This window comes from Lissotriton vulgaris, chromosome 2_1, assembly GCF_964263255.1.
Source record: "Lissotriton vulgaris chromosome 2_1, aLisVul1.2, whole genome shotgun sequence".
NCBI lineage: Eukaryota > Metazoa > Chordata > Amphibia > Caudata > Salamandridae > Lissotriton > Lissotriton vulgaris.
In genome coordinates, this window is record NC_141687.1 from 1,586,143,914 (window position 1) to 1,586,160,441 (window position 16,528).

Genomic DNA, 16,528 nt, shown 5'->3' on the forward strand with positions numbered 1-16,528 from the left:
CAGGCTCTCCAATCCATCTTCCTCTCATACTGCTGCTTTCAAATCTGAGTTTGAACTTTAAAAAATGATTCATACAAATAACACATCTTTAGTGAACATTTAAAAATGTAAATTGAGTCTGTATATTATTGATTATTCAAAGGTATTGGTATTGATGCCCAGTGGTGTAAATGAGAAATGTTACAAATAATTTGACTTTCCATTTAGCATGCTGTTGAGTTTCAGTTCACATTTTGTCTTGACTTTAACTAGTAGCACATTGAAACTTGAATACATTCCTCAATCGACATTCGTTTAGTGCATGTGGCTATTCTTCAAGGGGCCTTCAAAAAGACCAATGTGGCATCAATCAAAATCGTAAAATGCAAACTCCAAAGACAACTCTATTGGTGCACATTTAATTGTTGACATTAAAATTGGCAGAATGGCAATGGCAAAGTACATTTCTTGTTGTTATGTTATATTTCATTTTTTAACACGCTAATCAGTCAATTTGGCCTAAAAGTGAATGGAGCACATTGTTCTGCAATGTTCTGAAAATTAATAATTTCTGCCCATTAACCTTATACAAAAAAAATATTATGCATATACTTATATATAGTTCAGCAGTAAACTAGAGCCATAATTATGCTGCTAAATAAAACTGATATTTTCGATTAAACCAGTTTGCTAAAATTCTTTCCGTTTTTCAAACATTACATTGAGAATGCTATGTAAATTGGACATTGTCAAATATGTGTAGGTCAGCAATTTAGTCTGAATTTAGGGAGTTTTAAAGTGGAAAATCAGCCACAGAAGCCAACAACGTATAAAAAGATGCAAAACAGTGCAAAGAAAAAGCATACTTTTCTACAAGATACCAAGATAAACCAAGATTAGCAAGGTTTAGAGTATTAAATGTAAAAAATCTAATCTTGTTATGCTAAGCTTTTGAAATAATATCCTTATGAAAGAACACAGCCAATTTAATGTTTCATTCTTAGTCTTAAGAATAATATTGGAAATATCGTATCCAGAACAGTCTGCAAAATTGCTTGAAATGTTCTCTTTTCTGTGTTTCTAACTCATTTTAGAAAATGTATTCAATGTTTTTTATTCCTTGGCTCTGCATACCTTTATATCACTTCCATTCAGAAGCATTCGGTTAATTCTGCTTCCATTTGGTCTACTGGAATCGATCCAGTAAATTGACTCTTCCCTGTAGTCAAAGTCCATTGCAATTACATTGTTCAGTCCCTAAAAAGGAAATAGGAATATCATCATATATACAGATCTGGTGAAAGATATCTAAAGACATTAATAACAAAATAATGCTTATGGACAGTAGTCATTTGTATTTTGTTTTATTTACATTTTCCAAAGAAAACATGTATTTCTAAACACTATTGGGCAATGTGTATAATATTGCGAATACTAATGTAAACAATCAGTATCTGCTCGTGAATAAAACACTAAAATAAAACTCAATCATAGAAAGTACGAACACACAAGTACCAGACAAATGTTTGGAGTAAGTGTAGAATATATATAAAACCAAAACTGATAGTCACCTAGAAACCTGAAAGCAAGTCACTTTCTAGACAACCTTAAAACAATGTTTTCATTAACTTGAAATTTCTGTTGTATCAATAATAGTACCCCTCAGAGCTACTAGGTCTTCAGATTTTCTCCAGATCATTTTGGTATTTGTGGTGATAAGACAAGGATTTAAATGGGCCGTGCAGCAGCATGATATGAGGCAATTCAAGTTGAATCTTTGACCATGAATTAAATTATATAATGGAGCAGTATAAATCATGTTCAAGAATACATGTGAATACATATCCATCTTCAAAATGTAAACCAGATAAACATTTTACATTTTGCTTTAATCATGCAAGTTTTATCATTGTATTTGATAGTAATGAACATATTAGAGGACATTGAGTTTAAGACATCTTTTGGTACCCTACTAAGCAATCTTCTAAACCTTGAGAGACACTCTTGTTGAAAAGTATTAATTGTGTATGCTATTGATTGCAGGTCCCAGTACATATTCATACCTATTGAGTGTAGTTCAAAGTGTTGCATTGTCTTCCAGATTCATTTAAGTTAGAAACAATTTATAATATATGTATTATACAATGCTGCATATCTGAATATCCTTGGCAAAAATATCATCTGACACAAATATTGTATCCTAAATATTGTTTGATTAGAAATCTGTCTATTGTATGTTGTTCGATTAACTGCTTCACTTAGATATTTTTGTAAATGATATTTAGTACATGATATTCCCGTCATACAATATTTTGGTTCCAGATGCTGGTACCAAATTATTATAAACGTATAAATAATGACACACATTGAAATCATTTGTGTTAGGTAATACATTTAAGTGTAATTCCCAGCAAGAAATTATCAAATGTTTTGGACACTACTGCAAAAACAACGCTTAGGAACCTAACTTAATGAGCTTCCTTGGAGCATGAATATCACATTAGCATATGCAGATATTAATCATTAGTGTTACTACTTAATGTAGGAAAATATGAGGTGAAGGTGGATTATTTACTGTGCAAACACTGTTGGCTAATTGGAAAAATGTCAGCTCCATGTCGTAGCCAGAGTTTTGCTATCTATTTCAACTAACCATTTCCAGCACCAGCAGTTCTTGTCATTTCCAATGTCTATGGCCTTGGATGGGACTTCTATGAGCATGAAATTATAAGTCAGAGGCTGTACTCTAACCACAGGTTATCAGTATGTGCTGGGGAGCTCATCCTACTTAGACCAAGGAGACATGCATGTGGAGTGTTGATGCCATAGATATCAGGTCATGGAGTCTGGTATGTAGGAAGCAGCCATGCCCATCAACCAATGCAGGCAGATTGTTGGCTGGACTGGAACATCTTTGGTTGGGTTTAATGGTGGCTAATAGGTTTCTCTTTCAGATTGGATTATAAGTGAAATGGGCAGTGGGCAGTTGAGTAGTCCCAGTGTCCCAGTCACTAGAGTTGGGCTAGTGGTTGGGGGGTTGAAGTCCCACTTAGGCAACAACCACAATCATTGTCAAGGTGAACGACTAAATTAACCTGTGCCTAACATTCTGGTAGCTTGCCACAAAAACAGCCAGGCCAGGCGTAAAGTATATAGTATTTATGCTGCAAACAAAAAGTAATACATTGAAGTTAACTCTTTCAGCAGGACTACCCTGGTCCCTGTATCTCAGAGGTCTTCAATCTGTGGTGCGCGACACCCATGGGGGCCCTGGGGTCCTGGAAAGGGGGTCGCACATTCCCCAACTTCACTTGTCCCTGCAATCCAAAAGGTTTGCTTTCCTTTAGGAAAAAGACAGCCGTACCGGGACAGGCAAATTTAGCGAATGTTTGTGGTTCACCCTGAAAGTGTTATGGCTGTTGCTTGAGTAGGGTTTCACCCCCCTCAACCAATAACCCAATTTCTAACACGAGTCAATTTAGGGGGTGAGGCTTTAGGAAGATATTTATATTTTGGCTAGATCAGAAGAGATTCTTTGGGGGACATAGCTATCCAAATTGTTTGACAGGGAGCCTGGAGTCAGATGATATATGTTTTTAAATAAACAAATAATTAGTTTATATACCACTCAGAGGCATATTTTCAAGGAAAGTTGTGAAGCTTGTTGTTAAACCAAGGAGGCTAACAACACAATCTTTCGCATTAGAAATGCAGGTCTGAACCATATATACAAGAATATGGTGCAGCCCTGCATTTCCCCCTGCCCTGGTGCTAAATTTAGATGCCTAGCGGGCATGCAAGCACTGTTGCACCATAGTGCAAGGGTGTCTGCGTTGAGGGGAAGATTGTTTATGTGCAGGGAAGGGCCCCTTCCTGCACTGAAACAATCTGAAATGGCGATTTGAATCTTCTATGTTATCTGCGTAGTGCAGGACACATAGAAGTTGCAAAACATCTTTTTTTTAAAGATTGAAATTGAGATTCAAATGCATTTTTCTGTTTCCATGTGTGCATGGCAGAACACATGGAAACAGCAAAAACAAGGAGAAATTAAACATTTATTCTCATTTTGCCAGGCTAAGACCCTGTTTTCCCTGGTCCAAACTTTGGCTCTGCCCCATATTTATGCCACCGTTGTAGCAGTGGAACGCCCACAGCAACACCCATTGCTCTTTCCTTTTACGCTAAGTATAGCAGGAAAGGGTGCCTTATTTACAAGGCAGCATTAAGCCACTTTAAGTGACTTAACACTGCCCTTTAAACGTGACGTTATGGTGGCAATAGAGCTTCCACATATGCCCCTCAGTTTATTGCTGAAAGCCAACGATTTTGGCAATGATAGTGGGGGACATGACTGTGCCTGGGTAGATTATAGGGAGATCTTGCAGCAAAGTTTACAACTCTATCTTGTGGTAGGGAGGCATATTGAGGAAGGCAGATTTGATGGCTACTGCAGTAATGTGGCCAGTTCAGAACAATGATGATTCTAGGGCTTTAGCCATCGGGAACAGGATTTATGCAGCAAGTTTTGTAAAGTATAAGGATAACCACTGATGGTGTTAAAATTCTAAGATGGAGATAAAATATTCCAACTATGGAGTTCTTAGTTGAAAAATGTATCCGATTATTAATATTATTTTCGTTTCATTAAATTAGATTTTATGTTACTTTACCCGAATGGCTGGCACTGTAGAGTTAGCTTTTAATTAGCGGAAAATGGTTGCATATTTATTCTTATGCAGATCGTGATTTGCTCAATGTGCAAATTCAAAATTAACTGGAGCATGCTTCATCACTTAACTAAACAATGTGAGTTGACCTCCCCCTCCATCTATCGCTGCAAGGAATTCTGCACTACTGACTGCGCATGGCTAATTACAGTGTGTAACACAACATGAAGTTCTCAAATTACATGATTCCTACAGACTGCTTTTATTTTTCTTAATAACTCTAAGAGCCAGAGTACGTTTTTGTACTGCCAAAAAATGGAAAAGGAAATTTAAGTGATTTGCATTTAATTAACATTCAAATACACAAGCATGCAGATTGCTCCTCTCATTTTCATACACTTTCTTTATTAATTATATTCCTCGGGTGTAAAAAATGTAAATTTTAACGAATTTGACAACTGATGCAAAGAATGGATAATTACTTTTTTTTTAATGTAGGTGATATGTTCCAAAAAAGTTCACGCTGTATAATGACCGAAAGCTGAAGCCCAGCGCTTTCATAAACTGACAGACAAATAAATATTATGAAAAAGACATCATTAATATGTTGTTTCTTCTCTGCGCATGACTGATCAAGCCTCTTTGAAAAGGGGCAGCTGATAGGCCAAAAAATGTGTGGACCAGATTTAGTAACACTTTCTATTGTCTCAAATTGCAGCAAGGTCACACAAAGTGAAGCAAAGCAACTAATTACTTTTCATACAATAGGTTTCTTTTGCGCTGGAATTTGCCTTTTTTCAGTGCATAAAGTGCTTGGCACTACTTTGTGTCAAATCAAATCAAATAATCTTTATTCGGTTTCATGTAATAAAACGATGAAAGCACACATTGAGATTAAATAGAACATTCCAAAGTGGACCATATCAGTTAAAAAATAACCTATGCCAGATGTAAAAAGTGAAGTGCAAATAACAAGTACATACTAGCAAGGCCTACTCAGGAGAATCGTTCATGTTAACAACGAATAATCTTGTCAGGTAAAGACAATTAAGTGGCAGAAATGTACACAAAACATTAAAAGGTGCATTGTGTCATAAATAATATGTTTAAAAGCAAGATAATCAGTCACAACTGACTGTACATTTTAAAATGCTAAAAACATGAAAAACGGCACTATCCCTCAGCATTTAAATTAAAGGGGGGCACACTTGCCTAAAATTGGCCTTTTTTAAGATCGGGACTAAGAAGGACAGCAAGAAGTGGGGCATGTCCTGTGGAGACTTCCTGTCGCAGCCATATAGCAACAGACTCTGGCCCTTGTGCTGCCCCTATGGGTGGGCGAGAAGGAGATGAAAGAGATCAAACTGGAAACTGGTCATTAAAAAAACGGTTGTAAAAGTTCACAAACCTTAGTAATTATCGTTCCACCATCGGTGTCATTCTTGACATGATGAAACGACGTATGCTAGGGTTAATTAGCTCCTTGTCTTCCCTTTTAATGCCTACTGCTGAAAGAGGCCACCTTGATGTTAACCAGGTCCTTCTTGTTACTAAATTCAGGGTTCAAAACGATCTCCTCTCCCTAAACTCGCTAAGTGATTCTTAATGTATTGGGGCCACGGTACATGGTCAAGAGCCATGCAGTCCCTTAGGATCATTTTGTTTAGTGATGTCCCCTTAGTGGTCCAGATTTCTTTTTTAAAACATCTTTTTATTTAAAAAAAAACAACAAACCAGATACATTCACCACAAATGTAGTATTTTGTCACTTCTGTTGGGTACAGTTTGACATTGTCAATGATCTGTACAGCCCCACTTGCAAGGTATTCTCCATTGTTCCTTCCTTAAGCATTTTGCTCCTGCATTTCCTCCCACCTCCTCTGTGGCTCTGGAGCTGTACACGGGTTGCCTCTAAAGTAATTTCATTTATTCTATATCTTCCCCCATTTGCAGAAGCATCCTCTATTTGCATACACCGCCTTCTCCACCATAATACACCAGTCGATATCCTTCTTCCAGTCCTTCATTGAGGAAGTCACATTAGAACCCCAGGAACGTGCTATATTACTTTTGGCTATCATCAGTGCTAGAGTCACCCCTTTTTGGCCCCCTCTCCCCAGATCTGTTGCCTCCCACACATTGAGAAGACACCATTTTACCGAACTTAGTAGCTCTTTCCTATACACTTCTTTTAAACATTGAATTATTTTAGTCCAATACCATTGAATTTTGGGGCAAGCCCATTTTATCCGCTTCACTGTGGCGCTCATTTCCCCTCTGTGCTAGCGAATTCTATGCGTGTACAAATCGGACGACCCCCAGCCGTCCGACGCACACGCCCACTGTGACGTCAGACGGCCGGGGGCCGTCCAACGCACGGAAGAGGTTATATGAAAGAATGGACCCCTATTCCACAACCCCTCCAACAGAAAGCCTCTGTTAGTTACACCATCTGTTCCAATGTGGTGCACGAAATATAAGCCTTACGGACAGAAACTGGGGGCAAAATGGCCGCTGCTTGACACCGCGGAAGGCAGCGCTGATGCTCTCTCCCCCTCTAAGGACCCCCGCTGGAAAAGGATGAGTTGTGGTTAAAATATGTTTTCTTTGAGTCTCCTGTTAAGTCTACCTCTGCGCTTCAATGAAAGCTCGCAGAGTCGGGCTCCATTGCTGGATTACCTGCTTTGCCGATACAGTCTCTCTGGGAGTTCTCGGAGCAGCTTACAGCTCCTACTGCTGCCGCAGCGGCTATCGTTTTCACCTTTCGCACAACACATTACTCGTACCCTCCGATGCTAGTTTTGGTGGAAAATGCGGATTAGTAGTCCTCTTAACACAAAACACTTAAACAAAACTATGGACCAGTTGATGCTATAGTAGTTGACTGTGAACTCTTCAGTGAACAGGGAGCTAGTTGAAAATACAGCCTGAGGTAAAATACTACTCTCTGTGGTCTCCTGAAATACTGGCAAAGGAAAGTCAAAGCTTGATCTCACTCTGGTACTTGTAGACCCACTTTTTGCATGAGCACCAACATAGTGGGGCAAGACTGCCCACCAGATTTTATCACTGTACTCCCTGCCCGTGCTGCCACTGGAACAAAGAAAAGGCTCATTGCTAGAAGTATCAGTCCTTGTTCCTTCTGCTCTAGAGAATGTTCAGTAGCTGCACCCACTAGTCTAACGAAAGTTGAGGGGGCCTGCTGCAAACTATATGATGGGAGCCACTACCATACTCAGTCAAGAGCGCTAAGGCCAGGGTACTCAGCTGAGTGTCCCCCCTGCAGCTCGCCCACCCTGCACCGCAGGGACTGCAGGGGCCTGTGCTACAACACTGGCTGCTCAACGTTTAAATAAGAATAAGTGTCAATAATAATGATCCCAAAAACAATGCCACTGTGTCCTTTGTTGAAAATTTTAATTAAATAGAGCAGATGGAATAATCCAGTCTTTCAAACAAGTCAGCTACGTATTACATCACCCAAAGGCTCATGTTAGAGATATTGAATTCAGGCGAATTGCCCACCTTATGCAGATAAGAAGGCAGTGACAGTGCACATATGCTCTATTTGCAATCAGCACTATTTTACACTGGCAGACTATTTGACAAGAGACTATTTGAACTCCTTTGTGGAACAATTATTGAGATCCCTTCATTAGAAAAACATATCACAGTTAAATGAGTTAGCCATTTCACACTTCATGACCTTTGTTTTAAGCAAAATTTTCTTCTACACATATTTCTATTGCATCCAGTTCAATTACTTAATTCAAGATTTGCTGTGCTGCAGTGCACAAGAGAGGAAACAGAACAGAACCATATCAACAGGTAAAACTCATTTCTCCACAGGGAACCCCTTTTTACTCCTGCCCACGCTATTTGGGGGTGTTTACGTTTTTGGAAAGGGATATATTTCATCCCCTAAATAATGTTATTCTACGACTATTTCTAGACAGGTAATAAGAGTTTCTGAATGCTAAACACTGACGTGTTTTTTTTGGTATTCACAAACGACCACTTTTACTTCTCACCCCTTTGATGACGTTTACTTTGGCATAGTATTACACTGACATAAAGTAATATTGCACAGGAGTTAAAGGATGTATAATTCCTACTACCTCCTAAATCAATACTTAGCAGATGCAAATCCAGCAGCTACTTTCAATTGAAAATGACCTTTAATACCATATACACCATCACAAACCGCGCTCTGTATGCTTGCTGAAGATGGACTAAGCAAGAGTGCCATGTCTTTTAAGAAAACATCGGGGCATATTATCAAGGGGGTTTATCTCCACTTTTTTGGCTTTAAAAGCCAAGAAAGCGGAGATAAAATTATCTCCCTATTACCTAGCTGCCGCTAACACCAGTTAGCGACAGCTAGTAGGAGATAGCAACCATCTTGGGCCCCACTTTGCATGTCAGTGATATTTATCACTAATGATATGCAAAGTGGGCGTGCCAAGATGTTAGCGACTGGAAACAGTCGCTAACATGGCTATCTCCTATTACCAACTTTTGGAGATATTCGCGCTAAGCGCAAATATCTCCTAAAGCTAACACCTGCCCTGAGCAGTTCTTAGCCATGTTATCCAATGGGAGGTGGATAGCATGGCTAAGAGCATTAGCTCGGTAATGCATGAATATTGCTGACTTTTCAGCGATATTCATGCATCGCGGCCAATTTTTATCGCATTTGCGATAAACCTTGGTAATACCAAGGTTTATTTGCGATAAAAATCGCCGCAGCTCAGCGGTAAATTTTTGTCTCTAACCAAGCAATAGCGATAATTATCGCTATTGCCTGGTAATATGCCCCATCATTTCCTTGTCATTCCCATAATAAAATATGTTCCCACGTCTGCGCTTCTCAATCTCTTATGAACAAAACAGCCGATATATGTTAGCTATCCGTACAAGTTGCCAAATTTAAAAGTATCTGGAAATGCACGTGGACATTTTTTGAATGGAAAGACACTAGTTTTTTCGACGTCACTTACTATTTTATTCGACATCAGAGCAGAATTTGTGCTCCAAAAATGAATTTCCCATTAGGAGTTAAACTAACCGTACCGAATGTTTCCACAGTGAAATGTTGGCAATAAACAGTAGAAAGACTGGCAGCAATGGATTTGAATGCAACAAATGTATTAACTCAGGTAACCCCAAGGCACTCAGTGCCTGCATATTAAGCTCCGACAAAGCCATACATCAATATACTGGCAAATTGATTCAGAACAAGAAGTCTCGAATTGATATGTAAGCCTATCATTTTGAGCAATGAATTGCGCTCAAACAATTAAGATTCATGACCAAGGGAGCAATAAACAGTAAGTGCATCGAATGTGACTTTTTACCTGTTTAAGAAGTGTGTAGTTCGATCCATCGGTATTAAGCTTTCTAATTTCATGATGATCAGCAAGAATTAAAAAGGCCTTTTCACCTACAATTTGAAGGAATATAATTGTGAGTATTGAGGAAATGGGTGCATTCCATAGTAACAGAATACAAAAAAATATGAATGTGTCTTCAATAAAATTGAAATGTAAATGGCCAGTGAAAAGGAAAATCAGTGTTTGAACAAAGTTGAATCAAAATGATTGTCGTTCAGAAAGTAATTTTGCAACCAGTAGGAAACACAAGTATCATTAGATCAAGTATTCAATTCAATACATTTACAATATTTTGACACATGGCAGCGCAGCAAGCCTTCCGGCTGCTTTGCCATGCTTCAAATGAAAAGGGCAGGATGTTCTGTATCTAAGATACAGCACACTCATGTCCTTTTCCACAGCGCTGGCACACAATGGGCTGCCATGCGCCAACACAGACACCCTTGCAACATCGTGCAAGCTTGCCTGCTATCCAGGGGCGATTGTTATTTTGCCAGGAAGGGCCACCTGCCTGCATGATAACAATTGTCTTTCATATTTTTATTTGTGCTGCAGCACACCTTGAAAAAGGAACAATGAGGAGTAAATAAAGATATTTCTCCTCATTCTGCCTTCGGTATGCCTCCCATGGGGAGGGGAAGCGATCTGACGCATTCTAAGGTTTACACAACCTTGTGAATCTGGAAATTAGTCAGGTTCACCCATGGAATGTCCCTTTCATGCAGAGTAATGTGTGAAAGGCGGCCATATTTACATGGCCATGAAAAACAGCGCAGGCTGGCTTTACATGGCCTTGTAAATAAGGGCAGGCAAACTGAACCGCCAGCGCAGAAAAAAACGGACGCACCGGCAGCACAATCAGCTTGCAAATAAACCCCTGCATGCAGTAGTTTATTTGAAAGTCTAAATTTAAAATATTGCCAAAGAGTGTAACTAAACAAAAATCATCACAACAAGGGAATAATATTAACATACCAAAAGCACATTAACCATTAAGTATAATAAAATAAATAATATTCGAAAAAGATTATAAATAACTTTCAAACATTTCCACGAGCAGGTGGTATTAGTTATGAAACCCATGACAAGCGAGGTCAGCAATGCATGAATAATGTAACTTTGTAGGAATGCGTGCAATGTGCTACCTGAAAGAGACTTGCAGCCTTTCGGATTACCAGGTTGTATTTCATAGCCCTCGCCACAGGAGCACTTGTAGGTTCCATATGTATTGATGCATTGCTGGCTACAGGGAAAGCCAGATGAACATTCATCAATGTCCACACACGTTTTGCCATCATCCTTCATCTGGAATCCATTCCAGCACTTGCACTAGGAAACAATACAAGCATATTCAATGCACATTACTCCTCCTGTCTTTCTGCTCGGTAGAAAACTGCTGCAATTGATTTTCAAGACTGGGGGATCCAATAAAATATACCTCGGCAGTGAAAATGTGAAAAAACACATAACTAATTTGTTTACGTTAAGACAGAGCTCTTGAAATTATATCTATTTTGATTTTCTTTTATTGATACAATATAGATATTTTACCTATTAGCAATGTAATAAATATTTTGAAATTGGTATCATGGTTTTAAATTGTAAATTGTGAGGGTATATATTGGATAATTAGACAAGTGTGAATACGTAACCCCCGATCACTTTTGCATTTTTTTCAACCTTGCCTTAATCCCAACAAATTCTAAAATATGGCAAGTTATCCCTGACTTATCAGCAAGATTCACAGTAACAAGACCTTGTTTTGAAGAAATGCCAGATGAACACGGTAGGTTGGGTACCAAGCAGACCAACTTTTCTTGGTTAACAAATTTATTTCCAAACAATGATGATTAGTTGTGACTTAAATATACATCTAGGTTTGTTGAACCCTCAGTATTCTCATTGACCAGTGGTCATTTGAAGGAATGTGGAAAGCTTGCATGCAATTCAGAATACAATGCAGACTGACATTGTTCCACTCATTTAAACACAATTGATTTTCATGTCAGGAAATCAGGATCATATTTTTCAAAGAATCAAAAACTCTGATCACTTTGTTCTGAAACTTTATCTTTCCAACCCCATGGAGAAATACAAAGTATCAAAGGTGTCCTTGACAAAAAAAACAATTTTATTAAAAGCATCAAAACATACCATTAGACATGTTTCTATTTGATTACCAATTTACAGTAGTAATGAAAATAATGTCAAATAAAACACATCAATCTACCAAATAACAGTCTCCCCTGGGACCTCTAAGTCATATCACCTTATCTCAATGACTTTTCTGAATTTGTCATCTTTATTAGTGCTTGTTAGCAACCTTGAAATAGGATCTATGTCGCTGAGTAAAATAAGAGTCCAGCTTAGTTCCACAAGGTTTTTTTTTCACCCACAGATTGCACAAGTGACCTCAGCTCAGTGCACCATCAATTGAATATGAAATACTACTTACTGTAGCCTCGCAGGACCCGATTCAATGCATGGTTGAAGTGGAGTAAGTGCTTTTGGTTTACTAACAGTCCCTATAAAGGGTTCGAAGGACTCAATGGTGTTCAGGAAGCCTAGTTTTGGTCTTTATATTATCTTAACCAGAAACTGCACTAACAACAAGATACTTTAACAGGACTAGGCAGAGTTTGTGGAGTTCCGCGTGACAAAACAAAACTCGGCCACTTTGTGGAGTTCAGCAAGTGGCAGAGTGCATTTTGTCATGCCGTTTGTGTTGATGTTCAGGTTCAGGTATTTATCCTGCAAATGGCACAATGTGCAGCCCAAGAGGGCGCTTACTTCTTTTCTGCCACTCAAGTAGATTTTCTACTCAAACTGCAGTTTTCTTAATGCTAATGGAAGTTTTCTCAATGTGAGCGGTTACGAGCTTTTGTGACCGCCTGCGTTGAGAAATCTGCCTCCCTTCTGCATTGAGAAATCTTGTGGGAAGGTGGATTTTTTTCCCCAATTGCTCTCGCCAACTTGACGTTGGTGAGCGTAAGCGAGGAAAAAACTCTGCTTGGAGTTTTTCAGAACTATGCATGTTCTACAGACCGTAGAGTGCGGAAAACTTTGCAAACTCCACAAACAGAGTAGAGTTCACCGCCACGACCAACATTTTAACTAAAAAGTTTTATTTTAACAGTCTTATCCTGTTGCTTAGCACATCGAAATACCCACAGAATATTACAAAAACAGCTCAAATGCATGCTGCAAACGACAAGAATAAAATAAAAATGGCTACCATAGTTAAAGCATCATCTACCTGCCTAACACCTTAAACCTACACTAGGAGGGAATGGAGCAGCATAACTTGCATATAGGGTTTCTTGGGGAGAATCAATGTACTGCACATCTGTTTACAGCAAAATGCTGTGTTTTCAGCAGTCTGGAATAGAGTGTTCCTCGAAAGAAAAACACACATCGTATCAGCTCCACTTCTTCCAGATTTAGCATGGTATCAGCTTTTCAGTGCAGAACAAGCTGCTGCAGCATTGTGGCAGTCTAGAGATCTTTTGCATTGTCTTGCATAACAATCTGGGGGTAGGACTTTTCTCACAAGTGATCAAGTGGTAGCTCATTTCCACTGCATGTTATCTAGGATAGGAATTTCTGACATAACTTGTGTGCATCAATATGTAGGTTTAGATGCATTATTAAAAACAAATAAGGTACAAGAATGTAAATTCATTCTACAATGTTCATGTTGTTATTATTATCTGTAATTAACAATCAGAGGGGGGGGAGAGAAATCAGAATGGATTCATTCTCCCTGGGCATATTTAAATAAACAGTTAGAATCCACTGCTTGAGATTAAGGGTGTCTCCTCCACAGTGGGGAACACCTTTATGTTTTTAGGTCCCCTCACACACCAACAGGCCCCTTGGTGTCATGCTTTATCATCGGGGTCATCGTACCCCTCTACGGGGTACGGCGTGCTGCGACCTACGGAGACGTGGAAGCACTTGTTAGACGTGTGGTGTTGGTGAGGGGGTATTTTGAATAAATGTGAGTGTATTGTGGGGTTTGGGAAATAGTGATAGTTAAAAAGAACCTGGCTAGTGGGGTGACTAAAAATTATTTAATAAGCCCCCGGGCTGGTGCTGTTAAAAAAGAGGGTGGGTGGTCACTACGCTGACAATGTGCGTTACCTCCTTTTTGTGTGCGTCGACATGTTTCAGTGCCAGAAGCACCTTCTTCAGGAAGGGGTGCACAAATCCCCACCTTACTCACGTTTCTTTAACTAATACCAGAATTTTCTAATAAAAGTGAGGAAAATCTCATTCTTTCTCCCATTTCTCTTCACCTGTCTCTATACTGCTGGTTTTACCCCCTATCTGGCGCTCACTCTACATGCACCAACCACTAAAAAGCACATAATATGTTTTTTGTCACCCCGTATAGATGCAAACATAAAACTGGGTTAACCCCGTTGATGCTTCTGTCGGGCCTACGGCCATCGCGAGCACTACCGCGGTAGTGCTGCACAGGTCCGTTGGCCGACGCGGCCCTGCCCGCCTAATAAAACGTACCGCACCGGCGCAGAACGTTCGAAGCAGCAAATGGGTTAATAAAGCAAATGAAAAACAACTCATCTCAGTGCTCACACTGTACGCATGAGGAGCTGTTGTATCAATTTAAGAGAAACAATAGTTTCAAGGGAAAGTGTACCTTTTCAATCATCCTACGAAGCAGCAAATGGGTTGATAAAGCAAATGAAAAACAACTCATCTCAGTGCTCACACTGTACGCATGAGGAGCTGTTGTATCAATTTAAGAGAAACAATAGTTTCAAGGGAAAGTGTACCTTTTCAATCATCCTAACACTAGCTTATGACCATAAGAACTCCAGCTTTGAATATTGGCTGCACTAATTCACTGCTGGTGTGGAACTGCTGACTGTTGCACCTGCATGTGACCAGCCAGAGTTGCTGAACGCTAAAGACTGTCTTGCACAAAGTCTGAATGAAATGAAATACAAAGGAGATGTGCAAGCTTTTGTAAGACAGTCTATACTTGCTGACAGGGAGGCTGACAAAAGAAGCAAAGATAAGATGGTTTAACATTTCATTGCCAATAGCTCAAGTCACTCATGCATAGTGATACTCATCACTGAATAAGTGCAAGTTAATAGCAGGTCTCAGGCTGGAGCAGCTAGTTTCAAAAAATAAATATGAACCGGAATTTAGCCTCCAGGTCTTAACAGTTGCTGAGATTAATCCAAGAATTCTACCCATCACATTTTTGTTTTTCTAACCAATAGCAGTGACACAAGAATATCGCATGAAACCATACTGTGAGAACCTTGGGGCATATTATCAAGAACGGCGATAAAATTATCGCCACTTTAGCGGCAGAAAACTGCAGCTAAAGCGGCGATAATGGGCTTTATAATATGCCTTGGAGAATTCCATTAGAAGCCCATGTTCGTACTAGAGCATGGACTTCTATTAGAATTCTCAAGGGCATATTATCAAGCCCATTATCGCTGCATTAGCAGCAGTTTTCTGCCACTAAAATGGCGATCATTTTTAACGCCGTCCTTGATAACCTGCCCCCAAGAGAATATAGGTGATTAGCAGTTGAAGCCTGGTTGAAGTCTGCAACAAACACAATCCTAAAGGGCAGTTGCTGGTAACATCTCCCAGGCCCCAAACAAAGCGAAAGAGGCATGTTAGAGAGGTACCCGAGTCTTAGAATCCTGCCAAGCCTGGACCACCAGAGAAAAAAGGCTGTTGTCTGGTTGCCCAACTTTCATGCAGCACATTCTGCATCACAGTCCCTGAAAATCTGTTAGCATCTTGTCATTCAAGAGGATCTCAGAGAAAAGTACATATCTTTGAGTGGAGCACTTGAATTCATCTACTTTGTGCTATTTCTTGTACACTGTGCTAAAATATGCATTGTGCGCCCTGCTTTCTCTCAATAAATGAAGTTAATTGGCATTCTCAAATAAGTCAAGTACTGATGAAGTGATGAGTCAAAAGTAGTCGGGATAACTGCTGTGGTACTAATGTGACTCTAGAGCACTTTTAATATTATACTTACCCATAAGTATTTATATTTTCTGCAATTATGATACATTCGACAAATAACTTAACCAAGGGCAGGCAGAACGGAAGTTTCAGGGTAAATTATGAAAAGATAAGATAGACAGTTGCACCTTTCTGTTTTTGTCTTTTTTAAACCTTCATCGAGTTGGGAAGTCTTTCAAGAGAAAGACCTACAAACAAACTAAAATATGTAATTTGGACGCAAGCCACATATATGTTATTTCAAGTTACAATTAGTTTATCTTCCTTTTACAGTACAAACCTGTTCTGAGAGAAACTATTCCCCTTAACTTATTGAATTCTCTGTTAATGAGTAGCACAAAGGAAGACCAAAAGGTCCTTTTTTAATTCAGAGTGTGTGGTGGATAGTGATAATATAAAACTTTGTTAAATATAAAGTTATACGAAAACATAAATCTCTCAAAATTAATCTTAAAATAC

The 16,528-nt window shown here is 39.1% G+C and overlaps 1 protein-coding gene across 1 annotated transcript in view; it reads right to left on the reverse strand.

Moving 5' to 3' along the window:
- LRP1B (LDL receptor related protein 1B) overlaps nt 1-16,528 on the reverse strand; it is a 3,669,685-nt gene that overhangs the window by 587,889 nt on the left and 3,065,268 nt on the right. The window contains exons 56-58 of the mRNA XM_086955170.1: nt 11,188-11,371; nt 10,007-10,092; nt 1,114-1,236 (exon numbers count right to left, since the gene is read on the reverse strand). Coding sequence (XP_086811296.1) covers nt 1,114-1,236; nt 10,007-10,092; nt 11,188-11,371 — 393 coding nt within the window. The remainder of the gene's footprint in view (nt 1-1,113; nt 1,237-10,006; nt 10,093-11,187; nt 11,372-16,528) is intronic.